Source organism: Sinocyclocheilus rhinocerous, unplaced genomic scaffold (assembly GCF_001515625.1).
Source record: "Sinocyclocheilus rhinocerous isolate Xijiao unplaced genomic scaffold, SAMN03320098_v1.1 scaffold499, whole genome shotgun sequence".
Lineage (NCBI taxonomy): Eukaryota > Metazoa > Chordata > Actinopteri > Cypriniformes > Cyprinidae > Sinocyclocheilus > Sinocyclocheilus rhinocerous.
Genome location: NW_015637156.1, coordinates 703,297 through 726,762, shown reverse-complemented (window position 1 = coordinate 726,762; position 23,466 = coordinate 703,297). Strand labels below are relative to the sequence as shown.

Genomic DNA, 23,466 nt, shown 5'->3' with positions numbered 1-23,466 from the left:
ATAAACTGCATACTGGTAACTGATACATTTTGTTCTCTTATAATGGCATTTAAGTTTGAGGTTCGAAAAATGGCCACTACTACACATGAACATACAACTGAAAGAAGTGCACTTGAAAGTATGTATATATGCTCTAATTTATTTAAACAACTTTCATTTTGTAAGCTTAGATGTTGTTGTTCACTATATTGAATACTGAACAGGGGGAAATAAAACAGGAACTCAAGAGTCTACAAGATATCCTGAAGCTTACAATCATTATACAATTGAAATGAACCGCAACCAAATCAAATTCCTCTGCAAAGCTCCACACTTTAGCAAGTATCAGCTGAGAGGATGTCACTTAGGTAAGCTGCATTCATTCATATTACAAGAGAAACCCTTTTTGACAAAAAATCTGATCAAAACAATCATTTGAATATACCATATTTATAAAAGTATAAGGCAAGCAAAATAGAAATTTAACAATGGAATTGATTAACAGAAAGATACATAGTCTAAAACTTCATAAACTAACATTCCAACAAATATATAGAGAATGTCACAAAAAATAGTTTATGACATTTGGCAAATATGAAAAGGATATTTCACACAAACATTTTCAACCCTAGAACAATAAATGGTCTACAAACATCTAATTTGACATGAACCTTGCATGAAGTGATGCCTCAGTGAAAAGTAATGGATGTATGCTTTAAAATGGTTAATATGAAACAAAACATATCTATTCAAACACACATTTATGAACAGCAGCCAAAAATCAAACACATTTTTTTTTACTTGTTTCAATATCTCAAGTTCTACTTGGCTAACAGTTTAAACACTAGTTTCGGTGAGAATGGAACATATTTTGCATTGTTTCAAGGAACACGTAGCGGTTTAGGCTCTCAGTACAATTTGCGTTCAAGTCCTCCTCGTCTTTATTACTAATGTGAAGCTACTCTTGGAGGCCCTCCATTTCTGTGTCTGTCACGGTGGTCAACTTCTCCGGCTCAATCTCTGGGATGTAGAGATTATGCTTCAATTTCATCAGCTCTGCCATATTGAAGCCTAAAAGCACCACAGCCTTAGTTTTCTGAATGTTCTTCATACATCTGGTACGCTTTGAGCCAATCTGGCAAGCAATGTCAGTTTTGTTAAGCAGCAAGCGGCTACTCAGGGCAACGATCTCCTTCTTGAGCGGGTAAGGCTGTGCATTAAAGTACTTATTGATAAACTCACGACGTTCTTCAAAGGTGGACAACTCCATTCCGGTAGGATCCAATGCTAATTGTACGGAAGGATCGATTACTACTTCAGGAGAGGGGACAGTCAGACCAGCCAGCCTATCTCGCTCGAGTTTCCTCTTTCTTGCCAACCGTTCCTCCCGCTCTTTCCTATTCGCCTCCATAGCTTCCTTGAAGGCTATTTCCAGACGCAACTTGCTCTGCATCTCTGCTTCTGTTTCTGGTGGCTGTGTGGCAGGAACAGAGGCTTGAACTGGAGTTGGGGTTGGACCAGTGATTTGTTTTGGATGAGCTGGGTATGATACAACTGCTCGGTTTGCTCTGGGAGTAACAGCTAATCCTAAATTCAGTTTATCACTATCCTTGAGACTCTTCGGTGCACTTCGGCATTTAGCCAAGTGGACAATGATGGCCTTGGTGGTGGTTTTCCCAGTGTACACACCACCACAGTAGAGGCATCGGTACGATGGGGTTTTAAGTATAGCATGCAGAGTGGGCACAATGAAATGCTTCTCTTTGAGGTGCATTTGATAGAATTGTTTGTTCAGAAGCTTCTCCGAGCAGAAGGGGCACTCAGTGCTATCAGGATTGGGTGTGGGCATGTTGCATGGTGTGGACAGCTTGCCAACAGCCAGAGGATTGTTGGGCAACATCTTCACAAAAATCAGATCGAGGGAGCTTGTGACCAACGCGAGATTAAGCTCCTTCTCACCCATAATTAGTTTAGGAGCCGTGGTCCTGATGTCGAAGTAAGGGAAAAGCAGATTCCCCGAATCATCAGTATAGAGTCGGTATTCACGCCTCATGAAGTCACAGTTGCTCTTTCGGTTCACATTATGTTCCATCTGGATGTGCTCGACAAGCTGCTTGATGGAGTAGAAGAGCCCCGAACAGAACAAGCAGTTCATGCCATGAAGCAGGTGTTCAAAAACTCCTTTTTCTGAAATCAAGATCTTGCATGTCAGGCATTTCACCGTCTTGTCTGGCATCTTCTTCAAAAATGGAGCACGAGCAGCTAGACCAACCTTGGGCATTTTAGCTGCCTCTTTGTGAACTTCTGGATGGGACTCGTAGATATCAGATGGGAAGAGTTCATTACAAATAGGACATGTGATCCACTTTTTGGTTTGCTTGGGGGCCGGCAAAGAGGTGTTTGGTTTGTTTTGCTGAACAGGTAGGTTGTTCTGGGATGCCAGCATGGGTGGTTTGCTGACTCCTTGGGAGTTATTTCCTTGGACCGATAGGACCTGCAAAGGTGCAAGAGTGTAGGTGGGCAAGCCGTCAACTTTGTTGCCAGTGGGGACCAAATGGCTCAGAAGTGATTGAGAGGTTATCATGGTGCCTCCAGAAGCAGGTTGATTTACGGGCATTCTTGGATTAGCAGCGAGGTACTGAGGTGCCGGTGGCCTAACAGCAGGTACATTAAGGCGAACACCAGGAGGTAAGACAATTTGGCGGGAAACGGGTTGCAGTTGTGACTGACTAGGTAGACCTACTCTGACAGACACCTGGTTGGGAGGAATGCCGCTAGGAGCAGGAGGCACGGCAGGTCTGGTAATTTGGGTGTTCTGAAAAGCCAGTGGGACTCCAGGTCTCAGTAAACCCTTAGCCTCAGCGCTTGCAAGTTGAACCAGAGCAGAAGCTTGAGTTGGGAGAAATGCCTGGCTGCTTCCAGGGGCAGTAATGACTGCAGAACCACCATTTTCCGGTCCTTTAATTCCACCAGCGGCCAGTGTAGAAGTCACCGCTGGCTGATCTTTCATCATGAAGACAGCAGGAGTGCTTTGTGTTTTTGGTGCTAGAGCAGGGTACTGTTTCGTACTTTCTGTTTCAAAAATTAGAGCTCTAATATGAACATCCAGTTCCTTGTGCTTTTCTGAAGTCAGAAGATGATACAGCAAGTGTTCGGATGTCTCCGCTGATACGTAACACTTTTTGCAGTAGAATTTCTGAGACCTATCTCCTAGGGCCACAAGTTCCCGCTCCGATCTCTGCCCGGCATATTTATTCAACGTGGAAGTGTAGTGATAAAGAAGAACATGCTTTTTCACACTATACAAAAGAGTATCTTGTATATGGCATCTTCGGCACTGAAACGTGGTGCCGTTCACAGCCCTTGGAGGCAGCTGCGGGACAGTCGGAGTTTCTAACTTTGTGTCCTCAACGTGGAATAATCTGAGGTGCCTGTTGACCACTCTGGGGTGGGCTATAAATGGGCAAGAAGTACATGCTGAAAGCTTGCACAGACGCTCTTCTTCATCATGGTAGCGCTGAACATGGGTTTTGTAGGCATGCCAGGATCTTGTAGAGAACTCGCATAAGGTGCAGCACAACCCTCGTGTCCGATATTCCCACTAAGGATTGAAAACGCTTGGTTAGTTGCCACTCAATATTCAGAGATGCTCATTATTTAAACAGTTTTTGCTCAGTAAAGCAAAACTAATTTACTAAAGTAACATTTGAAGTTCACCTTCTTTTTCCACCGTCCTTCAAACCCATCAGATAAACTGGGCCAGTCTGTGGCATCAAAAACATTGTCTCCTGGGTAAAATTCCTGGAGTTCCTGATAAACAAAAAGAGAAATAATATTTCAAATGTAAAGACATTTTAAGTAAAGGCTATTTTGATACACATGGACATGGGATTTCAGTTGTAGTCTATTTAATTTTTATTTGTACATTGTAAAACAAACATACCTGGCCCAAATTAAGACATTCTTCAAGTCCAAATTCTCCAAGAATGTTTTTCACTTTTCGTCTTGTTCTGCGGATCTTCTCCAACCCTCTGACTGGAAACTGGTACATGGTCCTACACCTGAAAGGGAATCACTTTGGTTTCCATTTGGATGATGTCATTATTTTGTGATTTTTACTTTGATTTATTTACCAGCCTTGAAATTATATAACAATTATGCAAGACTAGAATAAATGTTCAGTGGCATATTTAGGTGTATGTCACACGACACTTTAACCAATGACTTTTAACTTAGACACGCAGAAGAAAGAAAAAACAGAATTGTTTGCCATCACTGACTCACATCATTTTAGTTTTTACAGACGGAACAGAAAACACAAAATTCAATATGAACAAAACCATTCCATTCAAATGTTTGGTAAAATGTATTGCTAGAGACAATAATGTAGTCTCTGGATATTGGTAGGGACATGTCCCTAGTGCCCATACTAAATTCCAAACCTTTGCAGCTTTCCACTCTTTTTTGTAGGAAATCTTTGGGTATCATGTTGACACCCACATCATTACCATGGAAACCAACAGATATACCAGATACTGAATACAGTGTCTGAGCAATGGATCCAAATACATTCCTTTTAAAGTAACAGTCTGGTCATTTAATTCAGATTTGAATTAAGAAAATCAAAAGTGTGAGCACCCGTGATCAAAGCATAAAACGCTTGCTATTAAATAGGGATGCACCGAATGTTCGGCAACTGAAATTATTCGGCCGAAAATAGCAAAAAAAAAAAGCTCTTTCGGTGTTAGGCCAAATAAGCGAAAAGACCAAATAAATTGTAACGAACAATGACGTGACGCGATCAAATAGAGGCGCGCACTAATGCAGCAAACATGTCGGCAGTGTGGAAGCATTTAAAGCTGTCAGAGAAAGACGTAAAAATCATTACAAGCACCGACAGCGAGAGACTGTTTAGTACCGCATCGCATGTCTCCGATGAGAAGCGGAAAGGGTGGTTGTTGCTGGTTACTGTATGATGACTAAAATCGCGAAATGCCCTTAAACAATTAAATAAACTGCAGAATGTTGTGTTTTCTAATACATGCACGAATTGCATGTATTCAAACAGCGCTGCACGAGCTCGAGGCGCCAGGGTTCAAAGTCCAAAGCGCGAGGAAAATCTGCGCTGAAATAGTGTTACTCGTCAGTTGCTCAGTAACATTTTTATACATTTTTACAAGGCATGTGACAATGCGATATGTGCAACAAAGGTAGAAGCAAGAACTTCATCAACATTAATAAATGTTATTATTGCAATTTTTACTGTTGTTCTGTAAAATAAAATTTAAAAAGACAATAATAATGATAATAATAACAATTACAACAGCTCTATTAATACATTTATTTTAGCATTCACACAGTGTTCAGACTGGGATCTGTAATATTTTCTAATGTTTTAAAGTCACCATGAAATCAAAATTGAAAATTCTTTTTTTTTTTTATGGAATACTGTAGTGTTTATTATAAATAATTTATCCGTACACTTAATAATTTTTTTTTTAATTCATGTGCCCTTGTAATCTTTAATAAAAAACATGAACCTCCCCTCCCCCTCAAAACAACTCATCTTCTCTTCCGGTCACGAGCTATGGCGCAAGGGCGGAGCTAGTGACGTGAGGGGTAAACGCTGGTATAAAGGACAGGGGGAAAAGCTGAAGCTGATGCTTCACTTTATAGCATTGACACCAGTCATGACTCATGAGGGAGTACGTTACCCCTAAACACTGAAAAGATATTAGGATATTACGACAACATTACTGCGTTTTCGTACGCGTTTGGCCAATCAATGTCTACTTGCGTCGCGATTAGTACCAGTTGTGCTGGTTAGACCCTGCTCCGGAGTAGGAGCTAATTTGGTTCTCGAAAAAGGCAGTCCGGTACTAAAATCGCACCCAGTTCCGGCGGTGCGAAAACGCCAAAAAGTGGGTAGTTCCACAATTAGTTCTGGTACTATGAAAAGGTTCCCGCGGTGCGAAAGGCCCTGATGTCTGCAAGAATGTAAAATAGAATGTAAAATATTTTTAAAGCACATTTTGGCTATTTAATTTATGCAATGGTGAAGAAAAAAAATGGCAAAATGGGGGGGAAAAAATGCGAAAAACCGTGTTCGGTATTCAACCTTCGGCCCAGTGTTTCATTTTGTTCGGCTTCGGCCAAGAATTTTCATTTCGGTGCATCCCTACTATTAAATCTTAAGTAAATCAAAATTAGAGATAATCGCTTGCATAAACCCTTAGAGTAAGCCAAAACAACAGTCCAAGAAATGGGAATATTTCTTTATATAAACTCAAAACATTACAATGCAGTCACTAATCTGCTACATTAGTGTACATTATTACATTTTGTTTGCGACTGCATTCATTTATATACATGCACATAGTCTTTTACAGGTTTCCAGAGTTTTAACAATGTCTATTTCTATGCTACAAAATGCAACTAAAAGTATTAACATACTAGTATTAGTGAATTAAATGGTATATCAGTATATGAAACCACACTCTAAATATCTAGTTGTGGTAACAAAACAATGTTCATAATTCTGGCAGTTTAATATACATTTGAATTTCATGAAAATATGTCTGACACATTTGAGCCCAAAAATAGCATTATAATTTTTAGTAACATATTTCTGAGTTACACATGTTCTCCCTCTCACGTGTGTGTGTGTGTGTGTGAGAGAGAGAGAATTTCCTATGATTTCTATGTATTCTTTATTCAACTTAATTATTTAAATTATTTGTTCTCACTCTGAAAAAATATGAATCTTGTCTGTTTTATCAAAAATAAAATATCAAAGGAAGTTTGTCACTTTTGACCTGATTAATTTCTGACCCTGGATGGTTATCACATCTCCATTACTCAATTATTCAAATTTATAAAATTTTGGGGGAGAATTTGTCTTGAAAAAGTGCAAAAGAACATTAACAGTCCTTCATTTTCTTTAGGTAACATTGAATTATTTAATTTTTTTGTGAAAGGGGTTATAATGTTCTTAATGGGTCATAGGTGCTTAATTCACATCTTTGCCTGTTGAACGTGCAGTAATTATGATAACACCACAATCTGATGAATTCAGTACTACAGCAAATTATACATCTGACTCACATGGAGAACTCCCTCGTGTAATTTCTACAACTCGGTATTCGCCAATGTTGGAAACAGACATGCTGTATTTGCATGCTAAATGTACGCATTGGAATAACAGATATTGTGAACAAAAGACAAAATGCCACATCTTAGCCCTGCATCAGACAAATGCAACACTTTCTGACTGCACACATGTACATTATCAACGCTTGTGAGCGCCTAAATGCATGTCTAATTCAAGTTGTAATTATTTATTTATCGCAAGCATCAACTGCGACCGCTGACCAAACATATCCACACCCGCCAAAACACACGAAATGTTCGCAACAATAGTCTAACGTAACTCTAAACTAGCCAAATGAAACGTACCAAACGCCCCACCTCAGTAAGAATTCGAAAGGAATGATTTCAAATCGCAAAACAAGTGATTCGATCAAAGAACGCGCGATTCTAAATAACGCAGTGATGTCATAAAGTAACCTCTTCGCAGCTCTCGGCTAATGGGCTTCGTTCTACTTCCTGATCATACCGAACCCGCAACAACTGAACGCAAAAGCTAATGTGCCCACTGCTATCTAATTGTGAGGACATTACCTTTTTTCAGCGCCACACCGACTCAGGGAGGGGATTTAGCTACTTTCACCAATCCGCGTGCTTGCCAAAACCGATGAGAGAAGATGTGGAAGCGGTGTAGGATGTTGAAACAATAACTCTGCGCTCTCAACTATGGAAACCAGCAATAAAAAGTATTTATTAATATTTGCAAGTAGGACTCATTTATTGTGCTTGCCGTTTGGAGTCGAGAAAATGGCGCATTGAACAACTGGGAAGTGACGTCAGGGCATAATTATCATACTGCGTGCCTGGCCAATCGCATTTAAGTTCGCTTGAAATGGAAAAACTTTCTTATATATCACTCCTGCTGGTTTTCAGTGGTAATCACGTGGGGTGGTATGTCTAACTTTTAAGTAGGACCTAATATTGTGGTGGTTATAGTTTCAGTCTTTCAAATATTCATCATAATGAGGCATTTTCTTAGATGTGGTCTGGTCAGGAGGGGGCGCACTTACTTGTAACTCACAGGCATAGCCACTAGATGGCACCTTGAACAGTCAGCTGGTTGCTGAGCAACAGCACATGATGGGAGGGGTCTTGTTGCTGAAGTCATATCACACCACTAGTCTTCATCCAATGGGTAACAAGTAATTTACACTAGCAAAGGCATATGAAAAAACGGGTTATAGCTACTTGCAGTGAAGGTGCATGAATTTTTTTAGAAATTCACTTGTGTTTTTTACTGTATGACAAAAAGTTACCTTAGACAATACATGTGAAGCAGTTTTTTGTTTTATTGAATGTTTAATCACAACAATTTTGTTCGCTTTTTTAAATTTAAAATTACGAGAAAATCCAATGTAAATATTTTTTATAAATAATGCAAATTTCAGCAATTATGGGATTTTTTTATTCAATGACCCGAAATTGTTTGAAATGATGATTGCGATCATCGTAACATGCGTTGTACATTTCATAACGATGTTGCACCTTTTTATTAAATTAGTTCACAAATTGTTTTTTATATCGGAGATTTTGTGTGCAGTTATCTAAGGGTTGTCAAGCCATGGGTGATGAAAAGTGGCTTTCTTAGAAAATCTTGAGGATTTTTTGGTGTCCTAGTAGCTACAATAGTGCTCACCTAGCAAGTTGTGCGATTTTATGTTAGACGCGATATAATTTTCATTTTTAGTGTTTTAGAAAATTAACTAATGTTGTTTGAAGAACAAATACTTCGATTTTTCTTAGTAGATTAAATTATGGAAGCAAATTTTTATTTAAATGTTAAGCAAATTCAAATGTCATTCTTCCACTACAACATAATCCATAAATAAAATGGCGTAGCCACACTACACGTGCTTCATTCACTTTTACTAATATGATGGAGTGTGAGAATACAAGCATGTGAAGAGGTTTCATATTTTGTTGCGTATCAAAATACAGTTCTGCAAAACAACATTTGACAAATTGAACTAAATGTCGCAAACTGGCCACTTATCTCAAAACACAAACGCCCTCTATGGGTGCTGTGCAGTGATATACACAGCAGCTAGGTGAAAAGACAACTTTGTAGTGTATCTGTATTTGAAATTGAAATTGGTGGTCTTGAGACTGTTACTGTATGTAAAATGTTTCCACAGACACTGTATTTTGTTTATTCCTCTGGCAGACAACACAGAAATGACAATAAACCACTTCTCTTGACTATACTGTATTGACCAATTTTTGTCTGCAGTGGAAGAAATGTATTTGAATGAACTTAAATGACCCTCTGAGGTAAATACAGTCATGCCTGTACAAACTAATTGGGGCATCTGACACCAATGTTTTTCTTTCCCCGATGCCATTTTCTAATAGCACTCATACTTTTATCTTGGTCTTGATTGTTTCACTAATGTAAAATCTGGTTTTATTATTTAGATAAAATAATAAATCATAAATAAGTAACAAAGACATTTTACCAAAGAATGAAGCATAGGAAATCAAAGATGGGTTGTACTAACATGAGATTTATCATCAAACTCAAGTTATTTTCAAACAGTGCATGCCACAACATACAAATTACGATTATTATAATCAGTTGTTTTTAACATGTCTTTTTCTTATCTGGAGATGATCATGAACCTTCAAGATCCTTGGCAAAATAGGTCGAAATCAGTTTGGAGTATGAAACGGGAAACCATACTCCAGATACAAAAGTTGCATGGACTGTAAATACTATACATACTATGCTCCAAAGTTATGAAGAGCTAATCGGAACATGTCGTTGGTGCAGACCCATTTGTTATCTACATTCTTCAGCAAGAAAACTTGCTGAAAGCCCATAACTTGGTCTTGATCAGCCTGTAAAAATATACAAAAACAATATTAATGTTTGTGATATTTTACAGTCATATTAAAAGGAGTAGCTCACCCAAACATAACAAGTTGCAGAAAATTTACTCAACCCTTGGCCATCAAAGATGTAGATGATTTTGTTTATTCATCAGAACAGATTTGCAGAAATGTAACATTACATCACTTGCTCACCAATGGATCTACAGCAGTGAATGGGTGCCGTCAGTATGAGAGTCCAAAGCTGATAAAACACATTACGATAATCCACAAGTAATTCTTTTGTCAATCAATTTATGTCTGAGAAATTTTAACTTGAAACTGTTGCTTCTGGCCAAAATAGCAGTCCATAATCAATAATAATGTTTCCTCTAGTGAAAAAGTCCATCCCCTGTTGTCCTCTCACATCAAAACCCACTAACATATTTGTTTAGAACAATTTTGGACTGTTTTGTACTTGTAAACAGTGCTTGATCTGTACATAATTTAATACAATTTATTCACTGGAGAAAGCAATATTGTGGATAGAGGACTATTATTGTAATGTTTTTATCAGCTGTTTGGACTCTCATTCTGACGGCACACATTCACTGCAGAGAATCCACTGGTGAGCAAGTGATGTCAAGCTAAATTTCTCCAAATCTGTTCTGATGAAGAAACAAACGAATCTACATTTTAGATGGCCTGAGGGTGAGTACATTTTCAGGAGATTTTCATTTTTGGATGAACTATTCCTTTAAGACATATAACAGCACAGATATAACTTTCTTTGAACAAAAATGCATAATTCAACTAATTAAATCTAAATTTCAGACAGCTGTCTGATGAAACAGAACTGTTTTAATAAATGCAGTCTTACTTTGAGCTGGCCCATGACCATACTCATGACACAGCTGTCTGGAGTGGGGTGATGGTCCTGAGCGGTGATGCTGTGCTGAATGGTCTGAAAGGGAAGGCTCTGCAAACAGACACATTCTGTTAGATGTATTTAGGAAGACAATGTGTATATGACAGCAATGACAGGTGTGAAATAAGCTAACTTACACTTAATTTGGTCATGATTGCATTCTTCCCTTGAAATCCCTCTCCTTCCCATGTCAAACAGGAAGCATCGGTCTAGAGAAGAAAAGGGTAATATCATAATCAGATATACAGGCATAGAATGGGGTGCTAAAAACAATAAACACAACATTCTACAGCTAAAACACAATACAGACGGATCAAAACATAACACGGGGATCATCACGCGTTCACTGACAGTCATTTTACTCGCAATAATCCACTTACATACAGCTCTGCGAGCTTCACGCGGTCTGTATCAAACTGCTGATAATAGTGTTGCACGAATCCACTGCCGATTTGCTCCCACATCGGTTTTTCTGCCATTGTTTTTCGCCGTATGAAAGATCCTGTGCAAGTTTGAAAAGACCACGTGTAGCCGAATCTGCAAACAAACACTGGAAATTAACAGTTTGATTACAAACTTAAACGAACGTGTACGACTATATCATTAAATACGTATTCTGGATAATGTCGTGTTTTATAATGACGTGCTGTAAATATTATTTTTAAACTTACAAATGACCACCTCAATGTGATGGCAGAGCTACCCGGGCTGAGTAACTTCGCGCCTTATTGGCCGGAAAAAGAAGCAGCGAGTTACCGGCAGATCTGAGATCAGCTTTTAGGAGAGTAGGCGAAACAGATTCAGATGTTGGCAAACTGGACGATTTTTTTGGGCCATACGAAATGAGTGCACAATCGATGCTTGCTAAGATTTTTTTTAATAAAAAATTATGAACCTAAACAGACAAAAGACAAATGTTAATTCACAATAAATAAATAAAAAGAACAGCACTTTACAGTTTGATGAAGTATAAATTATTTTAAGTCATGCAAACAAAAATTATATTAATAAAACTTAAAAACCGAGTAAATATTTCACTTCACTTCATAGTAATATAAAATTAATAATATTATAGACGTACAACAACAAATGGATTTACACATTAAATTAAATGGTCTGCCCTCAGACTTTTTTCGAACTCATTTTTTGAAACCTCAAACAATATTAGAGCATTATTTATGAATGTAAAAGCAAAACAAACAGGGCGTGTATCATTATTATTAAATCTTCTATTCATTATTGTACATATCCATTAATGTCTATTCAGTAGTTCACACATATACACAATTTAATGTCTATCCGTTCATTCTTTTGCTCATACCATAGACTGTATAAAAAGGCTCATACACATCTATATAGCTGCGTATTTTATTTGCACAAGCACAGCTGCACAGTTAAGTGTTAGATTTTACTGTGTGTTTCATTTTTATTCTCTCTCTGTTTGTTTTGTATTTTTAGCTATAGCAATATTTTATATATTTTTAAAACATTTTATTTTTATTGCAGTATACAATTTTGATACTTATTGTATAATATATTATATTTCTTTCACGTGCGATGTACGCCTTATCTTGTGTTTTGATGTCAAACACATTGTAACAAAAGCAAATTAATAAAATTATTATAAAATAGCAGACGCATAAAATTTTGGTTGATGTGATTGGTAAGGACTTTTAAAAGACTTTTATCATGCCATCATTTTCTGAAGTCGCTTGTTTAGGGCTCTGGGATCGCCTGTCCATCTATGATTTCAGCTGATTTCAGATTATCTATGCTCAGCGGTGTCAAAACATTTTTATAAAATATGTTTAAAGTCATTTGTATATTTTACAGTTATATGAAAATTATACAACAAATGAACAATGACAATATATCTTCCTGGAACATATGTACCAGGCACAGAACGGACAGCTATGAATTCGCAACTTTTGAGTAGAAGTAGGTTACGTGTTGTCTCACGGATGTATTTGCTGTAGAAGTTAAGTGTATAATCATGTCTGGGTCTCAAGGAGTCACTGCTTTGTGTGAAAATCCCACAGAAGTGTTTTTGGATGTTTCTAAATTGCTCATTACATACGCGGACAATATTCTTAGGTAAGTGAATTGTTCCGGAGACATTCAGAGTGCCGGGTGGAATGTTGTTACGACTGATGATTGGAAATGACAGTCTCTTCTGTATGTAACGTTAGGTATACTGTACAACCATCTTGTTTCTTTGAATTCCTTTTTCTACATTAACAATATTGTACGCCATCTCTACGCTACATGTGATTTCTATCGCATTAGCATTATTTCAGTTTCTAGTTTGATCTTGTGTATGTATGTTTTTTGTAGAAACCCAAATGAAGATAAATACAAATCAATCCGTATCGGAAATCCAACATTTTCCACCAAGCTTCTACCTGTGAAAGGAGCCGTTGAATGTCTCTTTGAGATGGGATTTGAAGAGGTTGGTGCCCTGCATATGACCATGTGTACATACACACACACACAGAGACAGATAGATAGATAGATAGATAGATATACCTTTATGGCTTAAAAACATCATAACATGTCAGATTTGCTTTTTGTACGTGTCCACGTTAGGCTGAAACCCACCTGGTGTTTCCGAAGTCTGCATCTGTGGAGAGGCTGAGGCAGGTGCGGGAGACAATTGCCGCAGAAAGGGACCAGAGACTTGGTGCTAGTAAAGCTGCATCCAGCCAACAAAGTGCCAGAGTTCCTCCAAGTCCTCCTCCACCACCACTGCCCTCCACTTCTTCTGCTGGCTCTGCTTCTTCTTCCTCCGCTGTCCCTACACCTGCACCAGCTGCTCTGCCATTCACTGTGAGTCTCTTTTTTCTTCCTAATTCTCGGTTTCCCCCTGTCCCTTTTTCGTGTTCTTTTTAAGGATGATATCATAAATTAGATTTTCCGTTTATAGCTGAAGCTTTCCGCACTACCAGTTAAAACGGCAAAATTAATCGTGGAAAATAAATTGTTTGGTTCTAGCATTTTTATACTTTTTTTCTCCTTTCTCTTCTGGTATATTAGTCGAGCCGCGTGACATTTCTTAAGACTCTGCAGTCAAACTTCCAGCATGTGTTGATATACGAGGGCCCTGAGTTGCAGCAGAAGGCTCTGAACTGCATACCTCATGAACTGCTCAGATCCAGAGCTGAAGAACGCTTGAAACAAGCCAAGGATGCGGAACCAGGTTAGCAAGACATCATATCATTTTACATCAGTTTGATAGTTTAATATAAGTACATTTTGATATTTGTTAGAATATAATTTTAAGAAAATGAAAAAAATATAACAATTTTAAATATATAGTTTATTTATCAAGGAGGCATTAAATTGATCAAAAGTGACAGTAAAAACATTTATAATATTTTCAACATTAATAATAATAAGGATCATGTGACACTGAAAACTGGAGTAATGACTGCTGAATTCCTTTCCCTCATTTAAAAGTTTTTTTACAAAGACATTTTGAAATATATGTTTAAACTTGGATGAAATGAAGACTCCAGACTCATGTTTATGTGTTGTGTTTCACTCTCAGCATGTAATCTAGGTGAGGAAGACATGTTAGTTCTAGAGCTGTTGCAGTGGTTCAAAGGGGACTTCTTTTCTTGGGTGGACAATCTGCCATGTAGCCGATGTGGAGGTGCAACCCAGCCTTCCGGATCCCTCCCCCCCTCAAATGATGACCTACGCTGGGATGCAGGCCGTGTAGAAAACCACTATTGTCACACCTGCCAACTCTCTACTAGATTCCCAAGGTACATCAGCTTTTTCATTACTATCAGCAAGTTGCACTGTTAAAGAGATAGTTCACCCAAAAATGAAAATTTGATGTTTATCTGCTTACCCCCAGGGCATCCAAGATGTAGGTGACTTTGTTTCTTCAGTAGAACACAAACTGAGATTTTTAACTCAAACCGTTGCAGTCTGTCAGTCCTATAATGTCAGTGGATGGGAATCCCGGCATTGAGAGTCAAAAAAACATACACAAACAAAACCAAAATAAACCCTGTGGCTCGTGACGATACATTGATTCATGTGTCTTGCACTGAGGAGAGGCTTCTGTCGGGCCACTCTGCCATAAAGCCCCGACTGGTGGAGGGCTGCAGTGATGGTTGACTTTCTACAACTTTCTCCCATCTCCCGACTGCATCTCTGGAGCTCAGCGACAGTGATCTTTGGGTTCTTCTTTATCTCTCTCACCAAGGCTCTTCTCCCCCGATAGCTCAGTTTGGCTGGACGGCCAGCTCTAGGAAGGGTTCTGGTTGTCCCAAACGTCTTCCATTTAAGGATTATGGAGGCCACTGTGCTCTTAGGAACCTTAAGTGCAGCAGAAATTTTTTTGTAACCTTGGCCAGATCTGTGCCTTGCCACAATTCTGTCTCTGAGCTCTTCAGGCAGTTCTTTTGACCTCATGATTCTCATTTGCTCTGACGTGCACTGTGAGCTGTAAGGTCTTATATGGACAGGTGTGTGGCTTTCCTAATCAAGTCCAATCGGTATAATCAAACACAGCTGGACTCAAGTGAAGGTGTAGAACCATCTCAAGGATGATTAGAAGAAATGGACAGCACCTGAGTTAAATATGTGAGTGTCACAGCAAAGGGTCTGAATACTTTGGACCATGTGATATTTCAGTTTTTCTTTTTTAATAAATCTGCAAAAATGTCAACAATTCTGTGTTTTTCTGTCAATATGGGGTGCTGTGTGTACATTAATGAGGAAAAAAAATTAACTTAAATGATTTTAGCAAATGGCTGCAATATAACAAAGAGTGAAAAATATAAGGGGGTCTGAATACTTTCCAAAAACGATATAAATACTGTTCAGTTTCTTGCACAGACAGATCGTTTCGTGTCTTAAGACCTCAATGTATCGTCACGAGCCGCAGGCTTTGATTTGGTTTTGTTTGTGTATGTTTTTTTTTTTACTCTCAAAGCCGTGATTCCCATTCACTTCCATTATAAGACTGACAGACTGCAACGGTTTGAGTTAAAAATCTTCGTTTGTGTTCTACTGAAGAAACAAAGTCACCTACATCTTGGATGCCCTGGGGGTAAGCAGATAAACATCAAATTTTCATTTTTGGGTGAACTATCCCTTTAATGTAGTACACATTTTGAAGGTTCATTAACCTGTATGGAATGTTATACAATTTTATTCTGTACTACCCCTGTTGAATGAATAAATAGGCACAAGTAGTTCATCCAAAAATGTTGTCATCATTTACTCACCCTTATGTCACTGCAAACCTGAATGACTTTCTTTCTTGTTCCTGTATCCAGTTTCGGACAAAAGGACAATAATACCACAACAGTAGTCCATATAACATTGCTGTGAAAGAGCAGTGTTATTCATGTCAGTTACAAATTGACTTTTTTTCCTTTCCCAGGTACAATCACCCAGAGAAGCTTCTGGAGACCAGAAGAGGGCGTTGTGGGGAATGGGCCAACTGTTTCACGCTGCTCTGCCGAGCTTTAGGCCTTGAGGCCAGATACATCTGGGACAGCACAGGTACAAATCTTACAGCATTACTGTACCACAATGATATAATTTGTGAATAGAAACACTCAGTTTGGTCCTGCTTTCAGATCACGTGTGGACGGAGGTGTATTCTCAGTCGCAGCATCGCTGGCTACACTGTGACCCTTGTGAAAACACATGCGATAAACCCCTCCTGTATGAAGTCGGCTGGGGGAAGAAACTCTCCTACATCCTGGCATTCTCTAAGGACCAGGTTGTGGATGTGACATGGAGGTACTCCTGTAAACACCCAGAGGTCCTTTCCAGACGCACACAGATTCAGGAGACATGGCTGCTGCCTACGCTTAACGGTCTCAACGCTGCGGTACGTTTCTCATTTTCATGTACTCTTCCAAAGTGCAGCTCCTTTCATTTTTGCCTCAAACAAATGAATCTGACTGTCATTACCGCTTCACACCTGTAGAGGCAGCAGTCTCTAGGAGCAGAGAGGAAGCAGCAGCTGTTGCAAAGACTGCTGGTGGAGCTGGTAGAGTTTATTTCTCCAAAGACTCCTACATCTGGAGAGCTGGGAAGTCGCGTCTCAGGATCTCTGGCTTGGAGGGTGGCTCGAGGGGAGTCTGGGGCAAGTGACACTGAAGGGGTGAGATGCTTGTCTATAGAACTCATTTTTACTGATTATGCCATTGGAGTGATACATATACTGTATATATCTCACTCCAATGGCATAATCAGTAAAAATTAGTTTAGTTTATGTGTGTGTGTGTGTGTGTGTGTATTAACTTACCTTTTATGTATGTTTTCTCCCAGGATGGACAGGAACGTGTCTTCATTCCTTCAGAATCTGAAAAGAAAAACAAGTTGTTCCACATTTGCTATAATGTGACCAAAAACTCTTACTTCAGACTGAGCAATGGCCAAGAGACTATCCCAGGATGGCAGAGAGGTGCTTGGAGGACAGAAAATATGTTCAGGAAAGAAGAGAATGACTGGCAGATGGTTTGTTTCTTTTAGCTGTGTATTTTTTGAAGAAAATACCTTTTCTTATATAACCAATATTAGTGATAAATTTAGTTTTTTGTCTAATTCTACTTATTTTTTAAATAAATGACATATTTAATGCTAATGTTTATTTCTTTTCTTTTTTTATTTTATATTTGAATTTTAATTCATTATATTTTTATAATACTGTTCAATCTGGTAGCATCATTTGTTTAGTTGTATACTTTTGTTTTCTATAAATTCATGATGTGTTTTAATTGTCTCTCTTTGGCAGAGTAAAATAGATTTATTATACGCTACCGTTCAAAAGTTTGGGGTTGTTAAAATTTTTAAATGTTTTTGAAAGAACGCTGAAAGAATGTTCTTTAATGAATAGAACGCTCAAAGGAACATTATTTATTGGAAATAGCAATTTTGCAACATTATAAATGTCTTTACTATCACTTTTAACTTATAATGAAAGTAATTTTGTCTTTGCTGAATAAAAGTATTAAAATCTTACTGACCCTAAAGTTTTGAATAGCCATTAAATGAAAGTCAGTATCGACCTATCGTACCAGCATCGGTGCATTTCTACTTGTAGGCCTTTCTACCATATTAGCCATTGTCCTCTTAAACGTATTTATTTGGGTTTAAATGCAGTACTTACAGTGCTGGTTCTGTGATTGTAGGTGTATTTGGCACGAACAGAGGGCTCTTCCTTTGGGAGGATAAGCTGGAAATTTAACTGCGCTCCAGTAGGAATGAAGATAAAGTCTGCTTCGGTCCGAGCCTTCAGCCAGACCTTCCATTCAGGCAGCGTGCGTTGGAGTTTACGCTCTGCCGAGACCACCATAGAGTTCCCTGGAGGTATGAGTCTCACTGTTTGATGCATCAGCTCTGTGCTTTGTGTATCAGGTTGAATCACTGCTCTCTGAGCTTCAAGAGCTCATTTCTGAAATGGGTTTTTAAATGTAACATGATTGCCAGTAATTAAGCCCGATTATGATATTAGTAATCGGTTTGTTTTCACAGATGGTGAACTGCTCTCCTCTTCAAGTCTGTCCGGAGGCAATGAGCTGATTGTGGAGGTGGAGCTCACAGGAGGAGAGGGTGAAGTGTCATGGCAACACGTTCAGCTCTTCAGACAGAGTTTAAAAGACACGGAGAAAGTTTTATTTGAAATCATGGTTGAAATGGATGAGTCTTGATGAGAGATTAGCATGTATACATCTCTTGCAAGTACACATGTGAAATACTGAGGAAATGTTTCATCAAAAGTAAGTTTTTACTTTCCTTTCAGAAATATTTGACTGTAAATTTCTCTGGCTAGCTGGTCGGTTCTGAAAATTTAACTTTTTATTGTAACGTCAAATAAATGTGATGTGACTAAACTTGAAAATGTAAAATCGGGCGTTTTATTGTTGAGTTTTAGGCATCATTTTAAAACTGACTGTGCATCATCCTTTCCTGTTCATAAGTGTAATGATATGACCTTTTAGCCAGACATTCAATTATTTAATTCTTCAGTTGTGCTTGAACTTTTTACCACATTACAGTTGGACTACTTAAGGGAACAGTTAACCCCAAAATAAAATATTCTAAAAATGTACTCACCCGTGGGCATCCAAGATGTAGATGAGTTTGTTTCTTCTTTGGAACGAATTTGGAGTAATGTGTGTGTGTGTGTGTGTGTGTATTAACTTACCTTTTATGTATGTTTTCTCCCAGGATGGACAGGAACGTGTCTTCATTCCTTCAGAATCTGAAAAGAAAAACAAGTTGTTCCACATTTGCTATAATGTGACCAAAAACTCTTACTTCAGACTGAGCAATGGCCAAGAGACTATCCCAGGATGGCAGAGAGGTGCTTGGAGGACAGAAAATATGTTCAGGAAAGAAGAGAATGACTGGCAGATGGTTTGTTTCTTTTAGCTGTGTATTTTTTGAAGAAAATACCTTTTCTTATATAACCAATATTAGTGATAAATTTAGTTTTTTGTCTAATTCTACTTATTTTTTAAATAAATGACATATTTAATGCTAATGTTTATTTCTTTTCTTTTTTTATTTTATATTTGAATTTTAATTCATTATATTTTTATAATACTGTTCAATCTGGTAGCATCATTTGTTTAGTTGTATACTTTTGTTTTCTATAAATTCATGATGTGTTTTAATTGTCTCTCTTTGGCAGAGTAAAATAGATTTATTATACGCTACCGTTCAAAAGTTTGGGGTTGTTAAAATTTTTAAATGTTTTTGAAAGAACGCTGAAAGAATGTTCTTTAATGAATAGAACGCTCAAAGGAACATTATTTATTGGAAATAGCAATTTTGCAACATTATAAATGTCTTTACTATCACTTTTAACTTATAATGAAAGTAATTTTGTCTTTGCTGAATAAAAGTATTAAAATCTTACTGACCCTAAAGTTTTGAATAGCCATTAAATGAAAGTCAGTATCGACCTATCGTACCAGCATCGGTGCATTTCTACTTGTAGGCCTTTCTACCATATTAGCCATTGTCCTCTTAAACGTATTTATTTGGGTTTAAATGCAGTACTTACAGTGCTGGTTCTGTGATTGTAGGTGTATTTGGCACGAACAGAGGGCTCTTCCTTTGGGAGGATAAGCTGGAAATTTAACTGCGCTCCAGTAGGAATGAAGATAAAGTCTGCTTCGGTCCGAGCCTTCAGCCAGACCTTCCATTCAGGCAGCGTGCGTTGGAGTTTACGCTCTGCCGAGACCACCATAGAGTTCCCTGGAGGTATGAGTCTCACTGTTTGATGCATCAGCTCTGTGCTTTGTGTATCAGGTTGAATCACTGCTCTCTGAGCTTCAAGAGCTCATTTCTGAAATGGGTTTTTAAATGTAACATGATTGCCAGTAATTAAGCCCGATTATGATATTAGTAATCGGTTTGTTTTCACAGATGGTGAACTGCACTCTTCTTCAAGTCTGTCCGGAGGCAAAGAGCTGATTGTGGAGGCGGAGCTCACAGGAGGAGAGGGTGAAGTGTCATGGCAACACGTTCAGCTCTTCAGACAGAGTTTAAAAGACACGGAGAAAGTTTTATTTGAAATCATGGTTGAAATGGATGAGTCTTGATGAGAGATTAGCATGTATACATCTCTTGCAAGTACACATGTGAAATACTGAGGAAATGTTTCATCAAAAGTAAGTTTTTACTTTCCTTTCAGAAATATTTGACTGTAAATTTCTCTGGCTAGCTGGTCGGTTCTGAAAATTGAACTTTTTATTGTAACGTCAAATAAATGTGATGTGACTAAACTTGAAAATGTAAAATCGGGCGTTTTATTGTTGAGTTTTAGGCATCATTTTAAAACTGACTGTGCATCATCCTTTCCTGTTCATAAGTGTAATGATATGACCTTTTAGCCAGACATTCAATTATTTAATTCTTCAGTTGTGCTTGAACTTTTTACCACATTACAGTTGGACTACTTAAGGGAACAGTTAACCCCAAAATAAAATATTCTAAAAATGTACTCACCCGTGGGCATCCAAGATGTAGATGAGTTTGTTTCTTCTTTGGAACGAATTTGGAGTAATTTAGCATCACATCACTTGCTCACCAGTGAATCCCCTGCGGTAAAATCGGGCGTTTTATTGTTGAGTTTTAGGCATCATTTTAAAACTGACTGTGCATCATCCTTTCCTGTTCATAAGTGTAATGATATGACCTTTTAGCCAGACATTCAATTATTTAATTCTTCAGTTGTGCTTGAACTTTTTACCACATTACAGTTGGACTACTTAAGGGAACAGTTAACCCCAAAATTTGGAGTAATTTAGCATCACATCACTTGCTCACCAGTGAATCCCCTGCGGTGAATGGGTGCCGTCAGAATGAGAGTCCAAACAACTGATAAAAAAACATCGCAATAATCCACACGACTCCAGTCCATCAATTAACGTCTTAAGAAAAGTTGCATTTGTAAGAAACGGATCCACCGCTGCTTCTGGACAAAATGCCAGATCAAGTAGTGAGCAAGTGATATAATGTTAAACTTCTCCAAATCTGTGCTGAGGAAAAAAACTTCTCTAAATCTTGGATGACCTGGGGGTGAGTACATTTTCATTTCTAGGTGAACTATGCATTACATAAAAGATACAGTTGTCTACTCATTTAATTTAATCTAGAAGCACAGTTTGTGATGTTAAGTACGCCCACTGTAATGAAAAATCTATTTTCTCAATGCAAATAAAATAATACTCTTCGGTAATGAAAATAGCAGGATCAGTGCACAGACTGACAGCTGGTGTGTGGATCACTGCAATCACAGACAAGCGGAGTGATGTCACACTTAATATTATTCTTGGAATGCTGCTCCGCTAATCAGATTAAAGGACCAGAACTAACTGTTGTATAAGTAACAGATAACATACAGTCAGTCAGTCAGTAGCTCGGTCAGGACCCACACGTGAATCAGGCGGCTAATTGACAAATACATAAACGCTGGCAATACTGATTTGAAATTATTTTATTATCTTGTGAAGATCGCGAAGAGATAGAACACGAGCACAGCTATGTAGGAAACAGGTATCCTGGATGAGCAAGTAAGCTTTCTTTACTTGGCTTTATAGTATTGGAAACACCGTTGAGAGCATTGTGCTACATGGTGAAATGCTAGACTAGACCAGCAAATTTTGAACAAATCCAGGAACTCCAGTCTGTTGCCTCATTTTCAATAAAAACAAAAACAGACATATGCATTTTCTGCTTAATAACATACCTAAATTGGTCAGCAAACAAAAATGGCATCCGAATAAATGATAAAATATACATAAACGTGTAATAACTCAAGAAATGAATGATTGTGATTTTTTTCTTTAACAGTTTCTGTATCTAAAAAAGTGCAAGAACAAAAAACAGAAAAAGAATTGTGCAGTTTGTGCAACATTACCCTCTACTAAAACAGTCCAACACAAAAGTAGACATTTCTTTCACATTAGTTGCTCTAAATATTTAATAATTCTATAACATATGCCATGTCTTTAAAAGCAAGGGTACAAAGACCTTAAAATAGCTTTATCCCCCATCCCCCCCAAATGTAGTACAAAGCCCATCTCTTAATTATTTAAAAGTACAAATATTTTAGAAAACAACAATAGTGCGAGTCATTGCACGTGTCACCTTTACATACAAAGGCTGTATGTTTTCATTAGAAGCACAGCCATAAAGATGAAGCATATTAAGACAGGGAATGCTCCTCATTACGCCACGCTCTGATAAAGACCGCAAATGTTTCTGATTAGGAATCTTCATTGTATCAATACAAGTATTTATCACCATTTCTTTAGGTTTAATAATAAATAAGTGCTGTTTGAAGGTATGACATTAGGTAATTAGAGTAATTTTTCTTGGCTGAGTTGTAGGCCACATCCTTCGCTACTATATAAAATATACAGGTTTTTTTTTTCATAAAATTGTATCTATATAAACAGATTTTTACTATTATATACACACACTAGCAAGAACACATGCACACCAAAAGCATCCAGCCATACATACCGTAAAATTTTTCCGCAGAAGGAATTTTTAAGACAGGAAAAAGACTTTTCACACATGGTAGTCATGTTGATATTCACATGCCCCAAATACTTATCTTTATAGAAATGGTTCACCCAAAAATAACAATTTCCTGAAAATGTAATAACCCTCAGGCCATCCAAAATGTAAATGTGTTTTTTGCTCATCACAGCAGATTTGGAGAAATTTAGCATTACATTATTTGCTCACCAATGGATCCTCTGCAGTGAATGGGTGCCGTCAGAATAAGAGTCCAAACAGCCGATAAAAACATCACAATAATCCACAGGACTCCATCAGTTAATGCCTTGTGATGCTTTAATGATGGATTTGTTTCTTACAAACAGCTTTTTGATTCATAAGAATCGTGTGGATTACTTGTGATGCTTTTAACAGATATTTTGACTCTCATTCTGACGGCTGCTGAGTATCCACTGGTGAGCAAGTGATGAAATGCTAAATTTCTCCAAATTTTTACAGATTACAAACAATCTTGGCTGGCCTGAGGTTACATTTTCAGCAAATTTGAATTTTTGGGTGAACTATTCCTTTAAATGTCTTCATTTCAGAAAACC

The 23,466-nt window shown here is 37.9% G+C and overlaps 4 protein-coding genes across 5 annotated transcripts; 2 read left to right on the top strand and 2 right to left on the bottom strand.

Moving 5' to 3' along the window:
* Nucleotides 1-65: 65 nt before the first annotated feature.
* LOC107748688 (ADNP homeobox protein 2-like) lies at nt 66-7,887 on the bottom strand. Its single transcript, XM_016563616.1, has 4 exons — nt 7,660-7,887; nt 3,923-4,040; nt 3,697-3,789; nt 66-3,580 (listed from the first exon to the last, which is right to left on the bottom strand). Exons 2-4 carry the CDS (start codon nt 4,028-4,030, stop codon nt 938-940), a joined length of 2,844 nt encoding a protein of 947 aa, XP_016419102.1. The 5' UTR covers nt 4,031-4,040; nt 7,660-7,887; the 3' UTR covers nt 66-937.
* A 1,703-nt stretch (nt 7,888-9,590) lies between these two features.
* Nucleotides 9,591-11,632, bottom strand: nutf2l (nuclear transport factor 2, like). 2 transcript variants are annotated; one of them, XM_016563694.1, is made up of 5 exons: nt 11,533-11,632; nt 11,242-11,398; nt 10,999-11,070; nt 10,814-10,912; nt 9,591-9,963 (listed from the first exon to the last, which is right to left on the bottom strand). In XM_016563694.1, exons 2-5 carry the CDS (start codon nt 11,338-11,340, stop codon nt 9,847-9,849), a joined length of 387 nt encoding a protein of 128 aa, XP_016419180.1. In that variant the 5' UTR covers nt 11,341-11,398; nt 11,533-11,632; the 3' UTR covers nt 9,591-9,846. The 2 variants fall into 2 exon arrangements, with proteins under 2 accessions (XP_016419180.1, XP_016419181.1); XM_016563695.1 differs by having other exon boundaries at nt 11,242-11,411; nt 11,533-11,614.
* Nucleotides 11,633-12,771: 1,139 nt separating this feature from the next.
* On the top strand, nt 12,772-18,577 carry LOC107748685 (peptide-N(4)-(N-acetyl-beta-glucosaminyl)asparagine amidase-like). Its single transcript, XM_016563613.1, has 11 exons — nt 12,772-12,955; nt 13,196-13,310; nt 13,448-13,687; nt 13,895-14,057; nt 14,409-14,628; nt 16,263-16,384; nt 16,462-16,718; nt 16,818-16,994; nt 17,162-17,350; nt 18,025-18,202; nt 18,368-18,577. The coding sequence occupies exons 1-11, from the start codon at nt 12,855-12,857 to the stop codon at nt 18,541-18,543; spliced, it is 1,938 nt and encodes a 645-aa protein (XP_016419099.1). The 5' UTR covers nt 12,772-12,854; the 3' UTR covers nt 18,544-18,577.
* Nucleotides 18,578-19,038: 461 nt separating this feature from the next.
* LOC107748686 (peptide-N(4)-(N-acetyl-beta-glucosaminyl)asparagine amidase-like) lies at nt 19,039-20,479 on the top strand. Its single transcript, XM_016563614.1, has 3 exons — nt 19,039-19,252; nt 19,927-20,104; nt 20,270-20,479. The coding sequence occupies exons 1-3, from the start codon at nt 19,046-19,048 to the stop codon at nt 20,443-20,445; spliced, it is 561 nt and encodes a 186-aa protein (XP_016419100.1). The 5' UTR covers nt 19,039-19,045; the 3' UTR covers nt 20,446-20,479.
* The last annotated feature ends 2,987 nt before the right edge of the window (nt 20,480-23,466 follow it).

What these genes read in the sequence shown, in the direction of transcription:
- nutf2l (XM_016563694.1), bottom strand. Translation starts at nt 11,340, where the DNA reads ATGGCAGAAAAACCGATGTGGGAGCAAATCGGCAGTGGATTCGTGCAA. An exon ending in CAATCATGACCAAATTAAGT is followed by an intron (nt 10,913 to 10,998) that starts GTAAGTTAGCTT and finishes GTCTGTTTGCAG; the next exon opens with AGCCTTCCCTTTCAGACCAT. An exon ending in TGGTCATGGGCCAGCTCAAA is followed by an intron (nt 9,964 to 10,813) that starts GTAAGACTGCAT and finishes ATATTTTTACAG; the next exon opens with GCTGATCAAGACCAAGTTAT.
- LOC107748686 (XM_016563614.1), top strand. Translation starts at nt 19,046, where the DNA reads ATGTATGTTTTCTCCCAGGATGGACAGGAACGTGTCTTCATTCCTTCA. An exon ending in AAGAGAATGACTGGCAGATG is followed by an intron (nt 19,253 to 19,926) that starts GTTTGTTTCTTT and finishes CTGTGATTGTAG; the next exon opens with GTGTATTTGGCACGAACAGA. An exon ending in CACCATAGAGTTCCCTGGAG is followed by an intron (nt 20,105 to 20,269) that starts GTATGAGTCTCA and finishes TTGTTTTCACAG; the next exon opens with ATGGTGAACTGCACTCTTCT.
- LOC107748685 (XM_016563613.1), top strand. Translation starts at nt 12,855, where the DNA reads ATGTCTGGGTCTCAAGGAGTCACTGCTTTGTGTGAAAATCCCACAGAA. An exon ending in TACGCGGACAATATTCTTAG is followed by an intron (nt 12,956 to 13,195) that starts GTAAGTGAATTG and finishes TGTTTTTTGTAG; the next exon opens with AAACCCAAATGAAGATAAAT. An exon ending in AGCCAAGGATGCGGAACCAG is followed by an intron (nt 14,058 to 14,408) that starts GTTAGCAAGACA and finishes TTTCACTCTCAG; the next exon opens with CATGTAATCTAGGTGAGGAA.
- LOC107748688 (XM_016563616.1), bottom strand. Translation starts at nt 4,030, where the DNA reads ATGTACCAGTTTCCAGTCAGAGGGTTGGAGAAGATCCGCAGAACAAGA. An exon ending in AATGTCTTAATTTGGGCCAG is followed by an intron (nt 3,790 to 3,922) that starts GTATGTTTGTTT and finishes TTTGTTTATCAG; the next exon opens with GAACTCCAGGAATTTTACCC. An exon ending in AAGGACGGTGGAAAAAGAAG is followed by an intron (nt 3,581 to 3,696) that starts GTGAACTTCAAA and finishes TTCAATCCTTAG; the next exon opens with TGGGAATATCGGACACGAGG.